Genomic DNA, 18,790 nt, shown 5'->3' on the forward strand with positions numbered 1-18,790 from the left:
CGTCCTCCCCTCTGCCTTAAAACTCTGCCAAGAAAACTATCGACTATTACTAACATTACCCCTACAGCCCAACCTTCTTTACTTGGAGACCACGTTTGTCCCATTTCTGCTCCCTACTCTAATAAATCATGTTCACCCAAGTCGGAAGGAAACATCATTTAGTGCATGTGTGTGTGTGTGTGTGTGTGTGTGTGTGCATGTGTGTGTGTTTATATGGATAATATAACTTGAAAAGCTGTGAATAGATCCTTATGATGTTTGGTCATTGGAAGGGGTTTGGAAAGCTAAATTCTTTCTACAAACATATATCATTTATTTTAAGACCCAATCAACTTCCATACCTTGCCAGGGGTGCACTTATAGTTTAACAGAGACAGCTGTGACCCAATAACCCTTTGGGTACCAAACTAAAAGCACACCACAGGCTATCCTTCCTGTGGTCAGGACTGGACCTTATCACTGGCCTTAATCCCAACCCCCACAGGTGTGGCTGTGGTCAGTTTGGAACAGGCCAGTGGTCTTAATCCCCTTTAGTAAGTGGCCAGAGATCCAGGATTATCTGTGGAGACAGTGTATAATCCCCTCTGACCAGTGGACAAAAAAGCAGACTGTTTCACAATAATCTGTACCATACATGTGTTATGGTAAAACAACATCCGCAGCCCTGTATCTGTACTGTTTCATGGGCGTATGGTTTAGATGGATTAGGTCTTAGCATTAAAAAATCCTTGTTCTGAAGACGACAAAGATTTAACTGATTTGAAGTGATTTTGTACCATATTGTGGTGGTGGTCAACTGATGATCCCACTGGTGAGACTCACAATTACATGTACATCAAGTGTGTATAATTGAACTACAGGTATAAACACTAGTTCACCTTTATCTGTGGGGTGACCTATATCCATTGTTTTTCAAAACAAGTTGATGGACAGTGGTTTCAAATTGCAATATCTTCAAATTACACCATTTTGAAAACACAGTTATAACCTGTCCATTCCCATACTAATAATGATATCAAGTTGAACACATATTATCCACCAAGGCGCTCGTGAGTTATATTGTCTATCGTTCACAGACACCAAAGCACACAGCCTCTCCAAACAGAGAGGATACACTGTAAATGCAGAAACTTTCATGGTGGTTTAATGTTCGCGGTTTTTGCGGTGGCCCCTTCTCTGTGAATTTAAAACCACCGCGAACATTTTTCCATGGCAGTAAGAGAGTACAGTGCATGGTGCTACCGCGAACTTAAATGCATTTACAGTATCTTGCTATGATATTGTTGAGTCATCATTGGAACGGAAGGATTTCCCACTAGACACATCTATCACGACCGTCGCAATATCTCCAACGTTAACGACATCGAAGCCGTGCAATATTTAAGATACTCGTGGGTGAAGCGCAGAGACGTTTTATCACACCTGTCCCAGGTGCCTAGTTTTCCTGCCTAAGGCTGTCCACCACAGACTCAATCCACCCTGTCTGTTCCCCAGTGGGAACGCTGCCTGAGTTTTAACACAGTCATCTCCTCGCTGGAGCCCTCACGCCCCGGGCCGAAAACTGCCAATATCACATTCTTCTCCCTGTTGGAATTGAAATTTTAAAGTGCAGCTCTGGATGATGACTTGTGTACAGTCAAACCTGTCTATAGTGGCCGCTCAAGGGACTGGAGAAATGTTGCCATTATAGACAGGTGGCCACTTTAGAGAAAATGCAGATGAATTGACCATGTCAGAGCAATAAGTTAGATCTTTGTCACCAAGTAACATTGTCTCGGTCGTCAGGGTACTCTAACATACGACTGCCGTATGGTGGCATTATGCAATGACTGTTTCCAAAATCATATCAAGTTGCTTGAGTACCGGTAACTGCTTTTTGGCACATCTTATCACCTGGTTGTCTAACCTTCATCAATGCAACAATACCATGAATTGCAAAATACCTTCGGTGGTTTTGAGTTCACGGTTTTTGCTCTCAAACAAACAAAATTATACAAGTCTTGTCCTTTCAAAATTGCATTACTGTGCTTGTTTCAAGTGCAACACAGCGAACACCTCCTTTCCCTACCATAGAACTCAATTCCAGCCAAATCAATTTTAAGCTCTCTAGTACCTGAAAACATTCATTCATATGAGTGTCCTTCAGAATAAAAGATGTTCATTTTTCAGGGAAATTATAATGTGTTTTGTATACTCTATAGGGAGTGTGATGCTTGGTGCTACATATTTTAAAGTTTCTTGAAAAGGTCAGGGTTGTTCTACCTCATCAGTCAGAATCAGGGAATAGTCCAGAGACTTCCACTCACCTTTTCTGTGCATTCTAAAACGCTAAATCAGAGACGTAAGGTTGTCAAATGTACCTTTTGTAAAGGTGAAAAAAGGGAAACGCACGCACATAAATGTACATTCAATTTCATAGTGCCAATTGGTAGTTTATATATGAATTGTGATAAACAGAACTTTATTATAATGAAACGTTTTATAAGAAAAAAACTCATTTTCACACTACAGTACAATATTGCAAGATAGACATATTTCTATGGAGTCATTTAAATCGGTGACATTTTGTGGCGTGGTGACTCTCAAAACTTTGCAATGTCTTTAGATTTGCAGGTCAAAATTTACATATACCAAAACCTGATTTACCTTTTGTATCAATATTTGAAAAGAACTATTCCCTTAAGTGAAAGGATCTTTTAATTTTTGCTTCAAACACTGTCATCACCCCAAAATACACTGTAACACAAACGCATACATATAGTATCATTTCATGTGAACATTCCAAAACTTTGAACCTCTGAAACTCCCCCTACCATAACTTCTTACTCAGTCCTTCTGAATTCCCCTGCCGTCCAATGATATCGTCGGGTCAAAAACACCTTCCGGGACAAATTGCGGGTCACGCCAGCAGCGCAAAAGCTGTTATAGGAAATGCCCTTGCCATCTCCAAGACATTAAGATGGCCGCGATTATTGAGATGCATTTGGAGAAATTTGATCTCCACAATCAGATGGCATCAAGGTGTTGGTGAGGGAGGGATCTCCGCGGGTCAGCCTTGGCAATAACTATCACGGCTACAATAGCCCCATAAAGTATCCCTTCTCCATTGGAAGTATCAGTCGTAAATTCCACGCCATTTCATTTCTGGCTCGGCGCAAACGGCCCCGGTCATCGCGCCCCGAGCAGGTGCGAGAGCGGAATTTATGCCGAGGTTCGAGAGGTAAAATACGCGACGACTTCCCGTTGAGCGCAGAGTCACGGAGGGGTGAAACAGCGCGGTTTAACGGCCCAATCGGAGATGGTATTGCGTCGTGGGAGTAAAGATGATTTGTAGCGACTGTGGAGTGATGATGTCTGAAGTACATTTGCGTGGCTTCGTGTGGAATGCACAAATAACAGTGAACAACAGCGACAGCTAAAGGCTTGAGTGCAGTCATGAAACGGCCTTTGCCATGAAATAACTGATATTTAGACGCTGCTAGAAAAAAATCACCTACCTGGCCTCTTAAAAGGCTGATATAGAGCCTTCTTTAATCACAAATATCTGCAAAGCTCCTTTGTTCATTTTGTCCATTTAGTAACATCTTTATTCTCTTTTTTATATCCTTTTGAAACACTGAAAAGTGTAAGGTATCTTTTTTCAATTTTCCCTGAAATAGGTTTTTGAAACTGCTACACTGCAGGTATTTTCGATGTATCTTTATGACCATCTGAAATGGCCGATGAGATAGATCTCTCTAAATGCTGACATTAATGGAGGTATCCATACCCTCCCTATTGATTTTGCAGTGCAAGTCAGCGCCATGTGTCCTCGGGCATTTTCCAGCCATTAATATTAATCAAAGATCAATCTTACACCGGCGGAGGTGTCAGATATTCTCTAGATAAGACGATAAAGATGTCATCCAGGCCTCGAAATACTTTTTTCTGCATACCTGCACAGTAGCAGGTAACATTGAAAATTACCTGCACCAGACAAATTTTACCTGCACCACTATGAATTTACATTGTAGGAAGAATTGATCATACTAAAATTGTTGAGGAACCATTGCTATTTCATTTTCTTTTTCTTTACTTAGGTGGTAACAGTCAATGCAGCTAATAATAGTAATAGCAATCCTCATACACCTACGTCATAGAACATTTATGTATAAAACCCAGTACATGGACCAGTGAGGTGAGGTGCAGGTAGACACTAGAAATACCTGCACAGCTCCAAGTTTACCTGCACTTAAACCTACATAGAATTGTATTATGCAGGTGGTATTTTGAGCCCTGTGTCCGCATGTTTTTTGCTGATGCACACTAGGCAGAGTCTACAAGTAAGGGTAGCGATCAGTGGTGTAGGGGTTGGCAATCCGGCTATATAATCACATCATTGCATTTTCGCATCCAAGCAAGTTTTGGCATTGATTTGCATGCAAGAGTTATAGGGGTTTTCAGTATTTCATTCAAGTGTTTGAGGAGAGCCATACCTATAATGACTAATTCGTGTGATGAAGTACCATCCTTGTTTCAAACCATCAAAAACATCCCCTTCCATTATCCTAATCCCAGCCATTTCTTTCATGGTTTCCCTTGATGTTTTATTGGCATGGGGGATGCTACATCATGGTACAAGCCAAGAAGCTTTCTACCATCCTGAACCCAAGCAATTCTTTAAAAGTTTAATGCTTAAGGATACTTTGGTACAAATTGGTCCTTTGATAACTTGAATACTTATCTATGAGGGACAGAGAAGTCTGGAAGGAGAGAGTGGACCTGGTACGGGCAACTTGTCTCTGATGATGATGATGATGGTATAGATTGGCAAAACTTTTTCTAGGAATTTTTCCCGGAAAAGTCACAAACATAATATATCTATCTTATGTATCTTGTCTTTAATACCAAATGAAACTGACAGGAAAAATATTTCACCTTTAATACTAGGAAAAATCTCTGCAATGGGATTGACCGATTTCTTATTTCTGACTGATGTCTTCAAGCTTAGTTATATAAGCAAGGCACCTGAAATGCCTCCGGCAACATGTAGAAATGCACAGACATTATAAAGAACAAAATGATGAATGATTTTAACCTTTACTAGTGAAAGAATGTCTTAAGGAAGAAATGCAGTCACTGATTTTTGGTCAGTTTGATGGATGACAGTGATTTTGAGTATCCTCAAGCTTTTCCTCTGTCTAGACTTGTGTTGCACTGTTTGTCTTGCAGAAACAAAGGTATAGACAGTTTGTCTAACTTTTTCTTGTGGGTACTTACCAAGTATTGTGTAACTTTCTTTCCTCAGAATGTATGTACATGTAGCTCAACTTTTTACCTCCAATTTCCTGTTTTGAGTTGATATCAATACGATGGAAATAGTGCTGCCATTTCTCCCTGTCTCCCCATCTCTTCAATATAAATCAAAATAATCAAGGATCAAAATAAGAAAAAAAGTTCTAATAACATAATTGTGAATGTTGGGTCATCTTTTCTGAAGTTTTGGTTCATAAGCAACTTTGATTTGTGAATGTTTTTAATGTATTTTTATTCTATTTCTTTAGAATTGGAACTCTGAATTGTATAAGCAATTTTTTTGAATGGATATATCTTTTATGACACCTGAAATCAGCACTGCTGCCTGGGCTTGTCAATTGTATTGTTTTGTTGCAATTATTCAATAAAAATAAAACAATGTCATAGTGACCAACTTCTCATGTGTTCCTCTCACAGTGGATAGAAGTCAGCAACATCAACTCCGATGGCCACCCAGTCAGAACGTACCAAGTCTGCCAAGTGCGTAGGGAGGACCAGAACAACTGGCTAAGAGCCGAGTGGATCCCCAAAAGACAAGGTCGGAGGATCTACGTCGAGATCAAGTTTTCCATCCGGGAGTGTCGGGACATCCCTAACGTCGTCTCTTGCAAGGAAACGTTCGACCTGTACTACTTCGAGTCGGATTATCCGGACGCCACCGATGACCGACCGGCTTGGAACGACCGCACGTACACAAAAGTTGACCGCATCGCCGCCGATGGCCGCTTCAGTCACGTGAACACCGAGATCATCAACACAGAGGTACGTGACATCGGCCCGATCTTCAAGCGAGGATTCTACCTGGCGTTCCAGGACTCAGGCGCCTGCATCTCGCTGTTGTCGGTGCGGGTCTACTACAAGGTGTGTCCGACCATAACCGAACACTACGCCATCTTCAACAAGACAGTGACGGGCCCGTCCATCACGTCCCTGGTGCAGGCGGAGGGGCAGTGCATTCCTAACTCGGAGCCCGTGGGAAGACAGCCGACCGTGCAGTGCACTGGGACCGGAGAGTGGACCCTGTTCACAGGAAGCTGTCGCTGCCTTCCGGGTTACGAGCCTCAGCGGACGGTGGCGCAGCGATGTGACGGTAAGTGGAGAAGTTTTCTAGCCCATGCTTAGCAAGCGAAAGGATTAAGCCAATTGTCACTTCACAGGATGGTACTTAGGCTTACTGACACACTGTACAGTTCCTCGCATGTTGCAGTGGTTTAGATTGTGTTGCACTATCTCTTGCTGACAGGGGCTGTTTCAGGAGATTCCAAAGAGCTTGTGGCCATTCACTTCTTTCTGGACTTCTTCCTAGAGTTCCTTTTGGCCCAATAGGAGCTAAGGATTCACAGGTCTCTTCGTTAACACACCACACTTGCTAATTATCGTTAGTTAAGGACTCGTTTATGTAGCCAACATTTGGATGGTTTTATATGGTTTTGACTCCGAGTCACAACCCTGAAGCTTGTTCTTCATAAGTTTTGTAACCTTTGACAAAAATTGTCATTTTGTTCCAACCCCAATTATCCATAGTACCTTCCTTTGCCACGGGACAACCGATTATATATACATAAGTCAATATACAGTGTACATGTATACACTAAGTGGAACGTTTGAGCTTTCAAGAAGACATATGTCATACTAAACAGTTGTCAACAAGGCGTTTTCTCCACAAAGCTCTCAGACATGTTACTGATAAGTTTCCTTTACTGTGAAATCGCAGAACAAACCTGGTGCTACAGTTGATGGCAAAGGCAAACACTCGTAAAAGGGGGAAACAGCTTGGGTCAGGTCACACCAAAGACCTCCCAAACCCTCGCCTTGCTTTTCACGGTAAATTTACCAACCGATTTATTCAGTGAACAAAGACCCCGTTGAAAATTGGGACAGGTTTCCTTCGGAAAGGGGGAAGGAACAAACATATTGTTTACTCTGGGGTCGGTCTGGGTCGGTAGTTTTTGGCAAGGTTAGGTTGTCGAGTAGGGAAAGTGACTGGACGCACGGTTGGCTCACAAAAGTAGGGCTGCACTTAGGGTAAATTTTCACCTTGTCGGAGGTGCGTGAGAACGTGGGGGAAAAAGCTTTCAAAGAATCAGCCACGCCGGCGTGTTAAATGCGAGGCAGGTGAAACCCGGGGTGCGGAAACACGGAAACCATTCCTGCGAGGACAGCCCAAGGTGAAATTTCACACACCTGAAGAGCACGTAAGCAAATTGGGTTCAAGGTCACTTTGTCACTGCTGTGCTTTTTTTTCTTCTTGTTTTTCGAAGTAAGACAATCTTGTCTAGTTTAACCTTCCATTTGCTGAGATAAAAATTGCTGCCAAGGTTGGATTGGATACTCGCTTGAAGGCAGCATAGAGAAGGTTTAATTTTAAGATATACGATTGCATATCGTATCAAGAAGTGATATTAAAATCATAAAATATTACTGTGCAGAGGACAGACTGTATATTTTGTAGACTTGGCACTATTTACGTCTTAAGCAAGAAGGTGAAAAACTGCACTAGAATTACATTATGTGCGTCACTCACTGATTTATCAAGAGTCGATAAAGCATTATGTTGTACAATACATTACAGAAATATGTTGACAAACACTACGTACAGACGATATATCTTGATCTAGAACTCTTACATTCATCATTCTTAAGACGGAAAGTAGGCTAAGTAATACGCTGAAATGTATCGCCATAAAACGTAAGAGAAGCCTCTCCGGGAAATGCCGCATATTTATTACAACCATTAATATTTGATAGTGGATTTTCTTGGTGCAGTGCAGGGCCTTAGCGCCCATTGCCTTAATGTGATATACAGACAGCGCACTGTGCCTGGGTAGTTAGGAGTCAAGGGTGGGGGGATTTACTTACAAAAGTGGAGTAATCTCACCCATACATCATACAGCCTGCTGAGATCAAACATTCCCTTTGATCTAGATGGATATGAATGCCTAGCAGGCAAGTTGAGTTAGCGTTCTAGTAAAAGTGTGCTATATCTGGGCTCTCATATAAGTTGGACGTATAGAACATTTATCATGTGGGGTAGCTCTTAAGAGCCATATATCAAGGAATAATTATAGAAATATTACATTTATAAGTAATTATTATACTCCTTAAGTTATTGGTGTAGATGGATATGAATGCTTAGCAGGCAAGTTAGTGTTTAAAAACTGTGCTGTGTGGGCTCGTGTACAATGCATAAGAAGATGTCTTTTGCTAGTAATTCTTATAGGTATGCAGGCCTAGATCAGGGAAAACTACAGTATAAACTGAGATATTGATGTACTAGATGGATATGAATGCCTAGCAGGCAAGTTGAGTTAGCGTTTTAAAACTTGTTGAAGCGTTTTCCTGACTGCCTCCCCCCACTTGAATGGAACAGTCCGTAGGCATGGCAACTTCACAGAACAGATGATATCATCAGATCAAACCTACAGGAGTTCAGGTCAGCACAGTCATTAACCCTGCCCTGGTGTGTGGTTAGATAGTGACTGTGGAGATGTCAGAATGTATGGAGCTATTAGGCTGCTTCACGAGATGTGTGTGGTTATAGTTGTCTGAGAGAAAAAATGAGGATGATGATGATGAGAGAAAAAATCATGCTGGCTGTGACAGCTTAAGATTATCCACCTGTAATCTTTAGTCTGTGAAAAAGAGTTAACATTGCAAGAATAAGATGTTTTGTTTTGCAATGTTGCAGGCTACTAAAATTCGGGTACGGTATTTTGAAAAGCAATTTATGGGCAACGTTAGTTCAGCTTTATCTGCTGGGTTTAAAGGCTGACGGTGGTTTCAAATTTCAATATTTTCGAAATATTGCAGATTGAAACCAATGTCTGTCAATTTCATATACATGTAGCTTAGTAAGTCTGTAAGATACCATTTTTTGGCAACAATGGATGTAACCTGTGTCAGCATTTTGTGGTATTGTAACAAAGCTATCATCACCCATGTATGGTCATTTGTAATACTTTGTTGTCATACTAGCATTTCTTGACCAAGGCTCACCAGAGTGGTAAAGCATGTAATTACTCCACCAGGAGCAGGTGTGCCCTTGTCCACTATAGGGTCACTAGATGCAAGACCAATGTTGTTTAATGTACCCAGAATGGTTTTGCTGATGGTAGCAAGATGTTATTATGACAGGTGTAGCAGTCAAAAATGTACCCCTAGCCAGAATGTACCCGGGTGCATTCTGGTTTAATAGGGGCATAGTCTGGCCTGCCACACCTTTTTAGTTCTAGTCCTCATCTGCAAGCATTACTTGATGTTGTGGGTTATTTTGCTGTTTTTAGTTGGGGAGTTCTCAGGTTCTGGATTGTGAGATGCATGCAAGTCTTGCATGCTACCTAATGCAGGGTTGTAGCCAGCCTGAAATTATTTTCCGTCCCATTTTTATTTGAATCCTATCAAGTACCCAAGCTACAAGAGGTCGCCCGACATTCCTAGGGGGGTTCAGACATGTTCCCTGGAAAATTTTGAAATCTAGACCTTTTGAAACCCTATTTCCTGTGTTTTGAGGTGCAAATTTTGCTGGTAGACTAAGCTGTTCAATGGCATCTATTTTGGTGAAAATACACAAGGGAGACAGTTTTATTGTGTCTTTACATATCAATATTTGTCCGTCACAGAGGACGGAATGGGCAAAATTTTTTTCCAGCCCCAGCTGCAAAATTCCGTCAAAGGAGGGAAGGACGGGAGCTGGCTACAACCCTGACCTAATGTTTGAACAGTTCTGGTGTCTTTTACTCTCACCAGAAGTTCTGTGCCAACAGTGTAAGGCACTCCCCAACAGGTGGGTCAACTTGTTGAGGACAGGAACACCCGTGTGAGACAGCAGGAGCTTATTAGGGGGACACACTTTGTCATGTTTCAGTCTAGGAGTTGTCCTGGGTAAATATCGTGCCCTTTGAAGTCCCTCCCTTGTACAACTGTTGTCCACTTGTGCCAGTCATTCAAAAACAACTGTTACTCATGTCTTGAAGTGAAATCATTAGGGTTTCATTTCATTGTGTTGTAACCACTTGTAGTTTTTGTACTTTAGGGAAAAAAATCAAAAGTTTTATTTGACTTAGGATCAGTTTGCTCTAGACTGACGTTCTTTATGCCTTTATTTTTCTGAGAGGCATAGCAAACTACTACAATTAAGGGTTACTCTTAGCAGGTCTGCTCTTATTCAATCGGTAAATTCTTTTTAAAGTGTACTTGGGCGATTTTATCAATCTATACCTTACAGTCTTTAAAACTTTGTAGCACGTTATCATGTGTTATCCTTCATATGTTCATTGTTAGATGTTACTGATGACTTTTTCGAAGTTAACATTAGATTGCCAAAAAGTTGCAATGGAGCATATTGGGCCACCATACTTACGTTTTACCTGAGATACAAGAGACAAATCCAATCTGTACAATGAAAAAGTCTCGGACAAGTTGAGGTTAATGCCAGGATTTGCTCTGAAAGGCAAAGGGAACAGGTGCAGGCTCCAGGTCGTTGACCCCTAGGGACCTCCCATTGTTCGAATCTGACTGTGCCAATGTTCTGCTCCATACCTCATTACAAGTATATCTAGGAAGGGTCCATTGTGAGTTGCAGGGGGGTTGTATGACAACGAAAAAGGAACATTGACTCGTTGAAAGAAGGTAGTGGTTGAAAGCAAGACAATTTTTGAAAGAAAACAAAATAGTGAATTTCACGGAAGACATCTTTGAAGAAATTGGTAAAAGACAAACGAAATTGCATAACGATTTTCACCCACAAAAAGCCAATGTTCTGGTTCACCCTTCAGATCCATAAGATATACTTGTATTCTGAACTGCTGCCATGCAGCATGTATATATGCTAACCCCCTGGACTTAATTACAGGGTAGACTTGTATAGACCAAAGGTTAGGGCACAGGGTGAAGTGTTCAAGATGGAAAAAAAGGTTTTGTCCAGAAGGAATGTTCAGGAAGATGTACATTATACACTGAATTTTCCTTGCAGTTCTTTCCTCAGAAGTTATTTCTTTTAAATTCTGTTATCTAATAACAAATTTTGCAACACTACCTGAAACTAAAATGTCCTTTTCAAAGTAGATCATTTAAAAAATAGAGATTAAGGGACTGCATTATCAAAATGTATTAAGATTAAATCATTAAAAAATATTAAGAGTATTAATCAATGGCTTTCAAATAATTCTAAAATATTTTTACAGCTAAAAGGTATAAAATGTCCAAACGCACCATGTCTCTTTATCACATCCCAAATGGCTTGCCTAGTGATAGTAGTGTACGAGGGGCGTTCAATAACTAATGCCCCTGACCCACTTCCAGTTGTCTGATCTAAATGAAATTTAGCATGTGTAATTATTCATATCTTTATGGGTTATGGTGCAAAACACAGCTCTGAACTAATTGTGGTTTCTGATTTACTGGTATTTGAACTGAGTCAGGTGTGAAATGGACCAGGTGTGAAATGGGGCCAGTTGAGTGTCGCGCAGTGATCCGGTTTTTGTATTTGAATGAACGCACACCAAAGGAGACTTTTGATGAAATGAAAGAAACTTATGGTGATGATGCCCCATCATATGACCTTGTAAAACACTGGCATCGTGAATTCAAACATGGCCGGAAGTCTGTCTAAACAGCTCCCAAACCTGGTCGTCTCTCTTCTGCCATTGATGAGGCATCTGTGGAGGACCAACCTGGGGTGTCCTACAAAAACGGTGTCCAGAGCTGCATCAAACGATGAGAGAAATGCATAACTCTGGGTGGTTCCTATGAAGAGAAAGACTAACAACCGTGCCAAGTTTCATTAATCTCCTGCTATGGGAAATGGGTCAGGGGGATTACTTATTGAACGCCCCTCGTATGTCTGTCTCAAAATGTAGCCCTGGGTTGTACTTATATGTTTTTTTAGTCAACTGGGCAAGTTTCTCGGCAGAAAATGCTTTTTAAAGACGTTTATTATACAACAAAGAGTAAGCCCTTACTGGTATATAATATGAAAATCTAGTTCGTGTATAATGCCAATTATGATACATCTATATCTAGATATATGTGTGTGTTGAAAACGACAGGAGATTTAAACTATAGTATCACCTTGAATTTCCATTGTTGCTTAATACGTGCATGTAATATGCATCAGATTTTGCTAGTGCCCTGTGGGTGGGGGATTGTAAAATGAAAAAGACCGCCACTATCTCTGGAGCCAGCTCGGTTCCTGAGGGGTTCAGTGCGGAGGGAAAAAGAATGACTCTCCTCGGGGGCGAGGAAGGAAGAACCGTTGCCATGGTAACCAGTTGCCGGGCTGCGGTTGTCGGATGGGTTGTCGTTAGAGTCTGATCAGGTCTCAGTCAAGGTGTAGAAGCTTTCTTGTTACTTAAAGTTTGATGGAGGGAAGAGGACTTTTTTACGCGCTGAAAGCAGGAGGAAATCAAAAGTATGTGCTCCCCTGGGAAATTTTGAACTGCTGTCAATGAAGTGTTATTTTCTGTGGTCTGAGAGGCAAATATGAAATGTCTTCAAAACTTTTCCGGAAATCTTGTACGAAGCAATGAAGGCTCAAGGAACCAAATGGGTCTCATGCTCCATTCAAATTTTGAAACTCTAACCTTCTGAAATACTGGTTCCCTTGTTGTAATATTGGGGCAAACTTCTGATAGTAATGGGTTAATCTAATGTTTTTATCTTAATTGATCAAATTAAAGTTCTACAGCATTGTCAGTGACCTGATAAAAATGTGTAGCAGTTTCAGTTTTGTCCCATAAAGTCATTTCTCTAAGCGGTGAAATTTTGCCCATGGACGGAAGGGCAGATGCTATATAGAGCCCTGGGGGCAGATGCTGCGTTGTGTCGGTTCGGATGCCCCTTTGTTCAACACTAATGGATGGAAGCAGCACACAATGCCCTCCTGCTGTGGGTATGACAGGGGGTATGAATTTTCATAAAGGGACAATATAAATAGATGCCTCTCGGTTTATTATAACCAGTAAGTAAAGATTTTGGGTACATGCAGTGACGTTATTTCTGCCCCATTACACTAGGTCATATTTGTGTGAATGATAGCATTGTGTCTGACACAGATTTTTGCACATACAATTTACTTGTAGGTATACATACATGACTTCAAGATGTCAAGTATTGGAGAATGAAAAAAAATTATTGCACAGGCAGCATTGAACTGATACACTTGAACTGTCGCCAAACATAAGGCTATGATGAAAGATTTTTCTATTTCTGACAGACATATTTTTCCTCATGTATACAAATTGTTGCTGGTACGTCACAATGAATATATTTTTGTCTACTGCACATATTTTTTTTACTGAATATGTTTCGGACTAATATTCTATCAAAAGGATAATGAAAATGCTTTATCGATTTTTTAAATAAATTATTCACTTACCGTACAAAAATCCTTAAAGTTTTAAGATCATAAGTACTCACCGGTAACCAACTTATAATTAGTTGCCAGCGTGAGGTAGACGTTAAGTACATGTGAAAACAGCAGTTGTCATTTAGATTAATGCGCAGCGCAGGAGCGCCTGTGTCTTGAAAAATTGCTTCCGACTTTCCTGAAGAGATAAGCCTGCAACATTTTACATAATTGAATATCAGATAATCCTGCTTTTGTATCTGGCAGCTGACTAGAGAACTCGCTGATCTCCCACCGTATCGCAGTTTCATCAATCGCACGGCTGATATTGAATTTTGATAACTGTGGAATATTAATCACTGCATGAAGATTTAACTCGACAGCGAGTTGTAAAACTTATCAGCGACATGGCAATCCTGTCAGTGTTCATTCTCGTCCGTGATGGTTTGGGCTGGCTCAGATTAGTTAGTCGGTTTCTAGGTTCTTGCTTTCGGTTTTGGAGATAGATTTTTCACCTCAATGTAGATTTTGCATCACTATGTTGCCACAGGTTTTGGATTTGACCTTATTACATTACGTGTTGACTCCAAAGATTCACTCACTCACTCACTCACTCACTCACTCACTCACTCACTCACTCACTCACTCACTCACTCACTCACTCACTCACTCACTCACTCTATCTATCTATCTATCTATCTATTAGTATTACATGACTTTGCCTCTCCGATATGCAATGTACTATATCAGTCGTACATTATGATTGTAATACATTTTGAAAGATTGATTACTATATATGTAAATGCCGTCATTAGTGTGTTCACAACAAGGTTTTTAGAAGTAATGCTAGTTTACCTTTATCTGAGCGGTGACCTTTATCCGTTGCCTTTAAAACAGTGCATTTAGGGACATCAAGTCTACAGACTGTGGGTTCAAATTTGCAATATATTAAAAATGTTCCGATTTGAAACTACCGTCCCTCTACTTTATATCCATAAAAACGTTGTGTTTTATACAAACAACGGAAATAGGTCACCCTCGGATAAAGGTGAACTAGTGTTACATGTACATGAACATTGTCACAGCTCTCTCTGTATATCTCAAGTTTCCCTTCTCAATGTGTACTTTTTCTATACCTTGCTTCAAATGATACGCCTTGAAGAAATCATTCACTTCATGAGCATTCTTTGGGTGAACATGAATGTTACTTGTCCCAGTTACTTGTCCTAGTCTTTCTGTGCAGTGACTTGAAACAATATGCACACGTACAGAGCGAGATCGTTTATTCCAGGAGAGAAGTCAATAAGCCCTGTTTGCCTCGCTTTAATTTTCCGATTACCTTCGCCCATCCGTGTTGGGAATTCCACAAATCTTTCCCAATCAATGATCTGCTGACCCCTGGACCAAACCTCACCCCAGTTTTCCCTGAGCTTTCTTGCTCCATCTTTCTTCCTCCAAGTTCAATATTAGTAATAAAAGATGGAATGGAGCATGTGTGCCATGGTTTATTGACGTTTGGTGGCCATACATAATTGAACGCTCCATCTTGTGGCGTCGAAGCCTTGGCGTGAAATAATGTGGGATTTCTTCAATCTTCTCCGTCTGCGTCTTGTGCTTTTGACCTTCTAGACAACAGATTTTAGAGGTCGGATGAAGATGAAACTGCCGTCGTCTTAAGATTGCATATTTATTGCTGTCTTCTTCACTTTTCTTGACCTTATGTTGAATGTATATGTAATACTATTGTGTCAATTGAACTGATGTGTTTTTCTTGATGGGAAGATTCATTTTTGTACCCATTGCTTTAAAACTTGAAAAGTCACCTTGACTGTTCCTTTTTGATGTCTCAATAGCACGACTTTTCAGAACTCAAAATGCTTTCAATTTTCCACAATACAATCATTATTTTAAAATTACCTAGCACTTACTCTTTAAATGAAACACATTATATATACAGTAATATCCAACTAATGAAATTAAGACTGTTGACAGTTCTCTACAATGTCTAAAATTGCAGGTTACGGTATTTCGAGCCCTGCATGCCTGTGAATGTGGCAAAGTCAAATCACAGTCTGCTCACGCATCAGAAAATTGTGCAGCGAACTGCAATCTAAACACCTGTCTATACAGACCCGGCGTGTAGTTGTTCTTCAATTCCAGCCTCGTGGGAATGTGCGAAGGTTTTGAAAACAGTTCTTGAAGGGGAAGAAGGTCAACTCCGGGAGGAGCAAACACGGGAGAAATCCACGCTAGATAATAGGTAATTCCAAACAGCAGCGCAGGGCATGCATTCAAATTGCCTCCCCTTTTTGAGATCAGTGTCTGAAAGAGATTGCAGTTGCCCCTGGAGTCTGCAGGTGAAATTGCGTTTGGACAGCATTTTCACATGACCTTCATCTGACATTTCCTGTGATATTACACCCTTGAAAAAAAAACACCCGACATGTGCTTTTAAAATTCTTCGACCGTCATGTCTTATTGGTTTTACTCACAGTATGCTGTTAACGTTGTTGCTTGGATGGTAAATATCAACATTATTGCTTCCAAGCCATTTGCAATTACAGGTATATACAGTGTAGACCTTTGAACTTTGTTGACTCAGGTATAAATTGCAGCATTCTGATCGTCTGTACAAATTGTTTTTGCCAAAGGCACTTTTCATCAGATAATTGGGACAGGGTTCCTTAATTTCCACATTCTGTGTCTGGTACTTAGACAACATCCTCAGGCAAGGATTAACCGAAGATGAGCTTGATTATGGCAAATTGGATCATGAGCTCTTAACGTCTTAGTTCAGGTGTTTTCTCGCGGCGCTACCACCACGCCCTTGAGTTATATATAACGTCAGCCGTCATGACTTATGCATCACGTAGTACGTAATCCGCTTTGTCTTGCGACGACGATCTGTTAAGCACCCCTCGTCACAAGTTGGGACGTTGGGCTCGGCGAGACCAGACCATTGTGTTGACGTGCCAGGACGGTCGCCAGGAAAATCCCCCCAAACAAGTCGGTCCCCGTGCCAGAGTGATCCGGTAATTGTTGGGTCTGGCAGGCTGGTGTCTGCCTGGTTGTTCGTGACTGTGTTTGTGAAATGACTCGGCGCGAGTTTGCGGTGGGTGTCTTTTGTTGAGAGGTCTCGTTTACACCATTTGGATTTGTAAGCAACACCCAACCTCCAGGCTACATATAGACATTAACATGTCATAAGCTAACAATTTTAGATAGACTTTTCGAATTAACATCACTAATTGAATTTCTCCCCCTCCCTCAAAAATGTCATTATTCAAAGACTAAGCCTAAAAAGTACCCGTCTAATTTCTATATTTTACTCAGTAAGACTTCGATAAATCACTCAATCAAAATGGAGAATTGAAAAATTGTTGGGAAAATTAACAGTTTCAAGATTAATTTTGAGAATGAATTTGAAGATTTTGTACATTGTCAATGTATACAACATTGATACATATACATGAATATGGTGCTTTAGAATATACTGAAATCTGCATAGAATGATAGTTTCCTTCCTGCATATTGATCTGATAATATGTCACAAATTAAATGCATAATTTCAGTAGTTTCAGCATAAGTTAGCAGGAAAGTTTCTTCGTGTAATCCTTTCCTCACCCTAATGATGGAAGATGACAGCTTCATACAGATAATTACAACAAACGGCTTGCATTAACGAGTCTTTATGTCGTAAGCACATTTTTCCCTAATCCCCCATCAAAACAGCAGTTTCCGTAGTCTGGCCCGCTCCCAGTTTACGTCGCTTAAAGGCCATGTTGATTTGATTACATGGATGACATCCTACATGTATGGGAACCCAAAAACTGATCGATGCGAGCGTGCGAATGAAAAAAAAAGTTTGGAAAAAAAAAATTGTAATTCAACATTTAACATTGAGTTTGGTATACCAAATAATAGTCTTCATTTTTGTTCTTTCACATTTCTTCTTTGACCTTTGAAATGGCTTAAAATATTAAAGCACTCTGACATTAGTATCGGTTTTCTGATTTTCTTTTCAATCTGCAGTGTATATTTGCTCATTTTATAGCTGCTTTGTACGATTAACACAGTATGGTGGAAACTTCTTTTTGGGGGGAATGGTCAAAAATTGATGCGTGCATGGTTGTCATCCATATAATCAAATAACAAATTCCAAGTGGAAGTTACAAGAATGTGACTCCACTGCCCACCCAAAAAAAGGCTTGGGTCGGCAGGTTTTTCTAGACTAAGGTAGGGAAACAGGAAACACAACATTTTTTTCCAAGGCCTTTCGCCGCTGACTCCATGTCCTGACTCTGACAGTTGCAGTCGCCAGGATAATCCCCTGGATTACTGGTCTTCCCTCGGAAAAAGGGCAAAGTTTCCTGTTCAGCATTCTTTAAATAATGAAAACAGAAGATCAAGACCTGGTCTCGATGAATCATAGGTAGTCTAACCTGTAAAATGTGCTCATAAAATTGGTTTAAGAATGTGATGAAGAGGGGGAAATTTTTACTCTACATATTCCTGTGTCAATGGACACTGTAAAAGTGTAAGAAGGGCGGTGCAGGAATTCAAAGGAGATATTTTTTATGGGAGGGTTGCATAGAAAAGCTCACAGACTGAACCGAGTTCAAGGACGTGAAAATATATGAACTACTGACCTGAAAAAAATTGTCACCCAAAGCTGAAAAAGCTCTGAGTATTCTTCATGTACGTAGGTTATAAAGAATCTTTTATTTTCAGATCAAAGTGTGTAGAACCCATTACAACCAAAAGTAATCTTGCAGTTTTTGCTGCTTACAATTTGATCAGTAACAGACAGTTATGTGAAGTATATCAGTCTTTTGACATATTATATTCCACATTCTTATTCTTAACCTATAAGTTCCCAAGACATTTTTCCTTACCTGCCCAGTATGGACTAGGTCAATGTCAAATTCTCCTACATCTGTGTTTGGGTAGGATTAGGGTCCCTGATTGTTTCTATGGAAACCAGCAGGGTCAGTGTCAAGTACATACAGCAGTGTTCCTGAGTCCCAAATATTTATCCTTGAAGGAGGGATTTCGTAATCCCAGACACAGATAACACTAATCCCCTTTTCGGCCCTGTCTTTTTTCAACATAACCTTAAACATAATCCAGCCCAAAAGTTAAGAGTCATCA

At 40.5% G+C, this 18,790-nt stretch overlaps 1 protein-coding gene across 1 annotated transcript in view; it reads left to right on the forward strand.

Annotated features, from left to right (window-relative positions):
- The window catches only part of LOC118430062 (ephrin type-A receptor 5-like), a 154,897-nt gene that overhangs the window by 23,256 nt on the left and 112,851 nt on the right, over positions 1-18,790 (forward strand). The window contains exon 3 of the mRNA XM_035840770.1: positions 5,713-6,385. Within this exon, the coding sequence (XP_035696663.1) occupies positions 5,713-6,385 (673 nt within the window). The remainder of the gene's footprint in view (positions 1-5,712; positions 6,386-18,790) is intronic.

The sequence above is a fragment of the Branchiostoma floridae genome, chromosome 14 (genome assembly GCF_000003815.2).
Source record: "Branchiostoma floridae strain S238N-H82 chromosome 14, Bfl_VNyyK, whole genome shotgun sequence".
NCBI classification, from domain to species: domain Eukaryota; kingdom Metazoa; phylum Chordata; class Leptocardii; order Amphioxiformes; family Branchiostomatidae; genus Branchiostoma; species Branchiostoma floridae.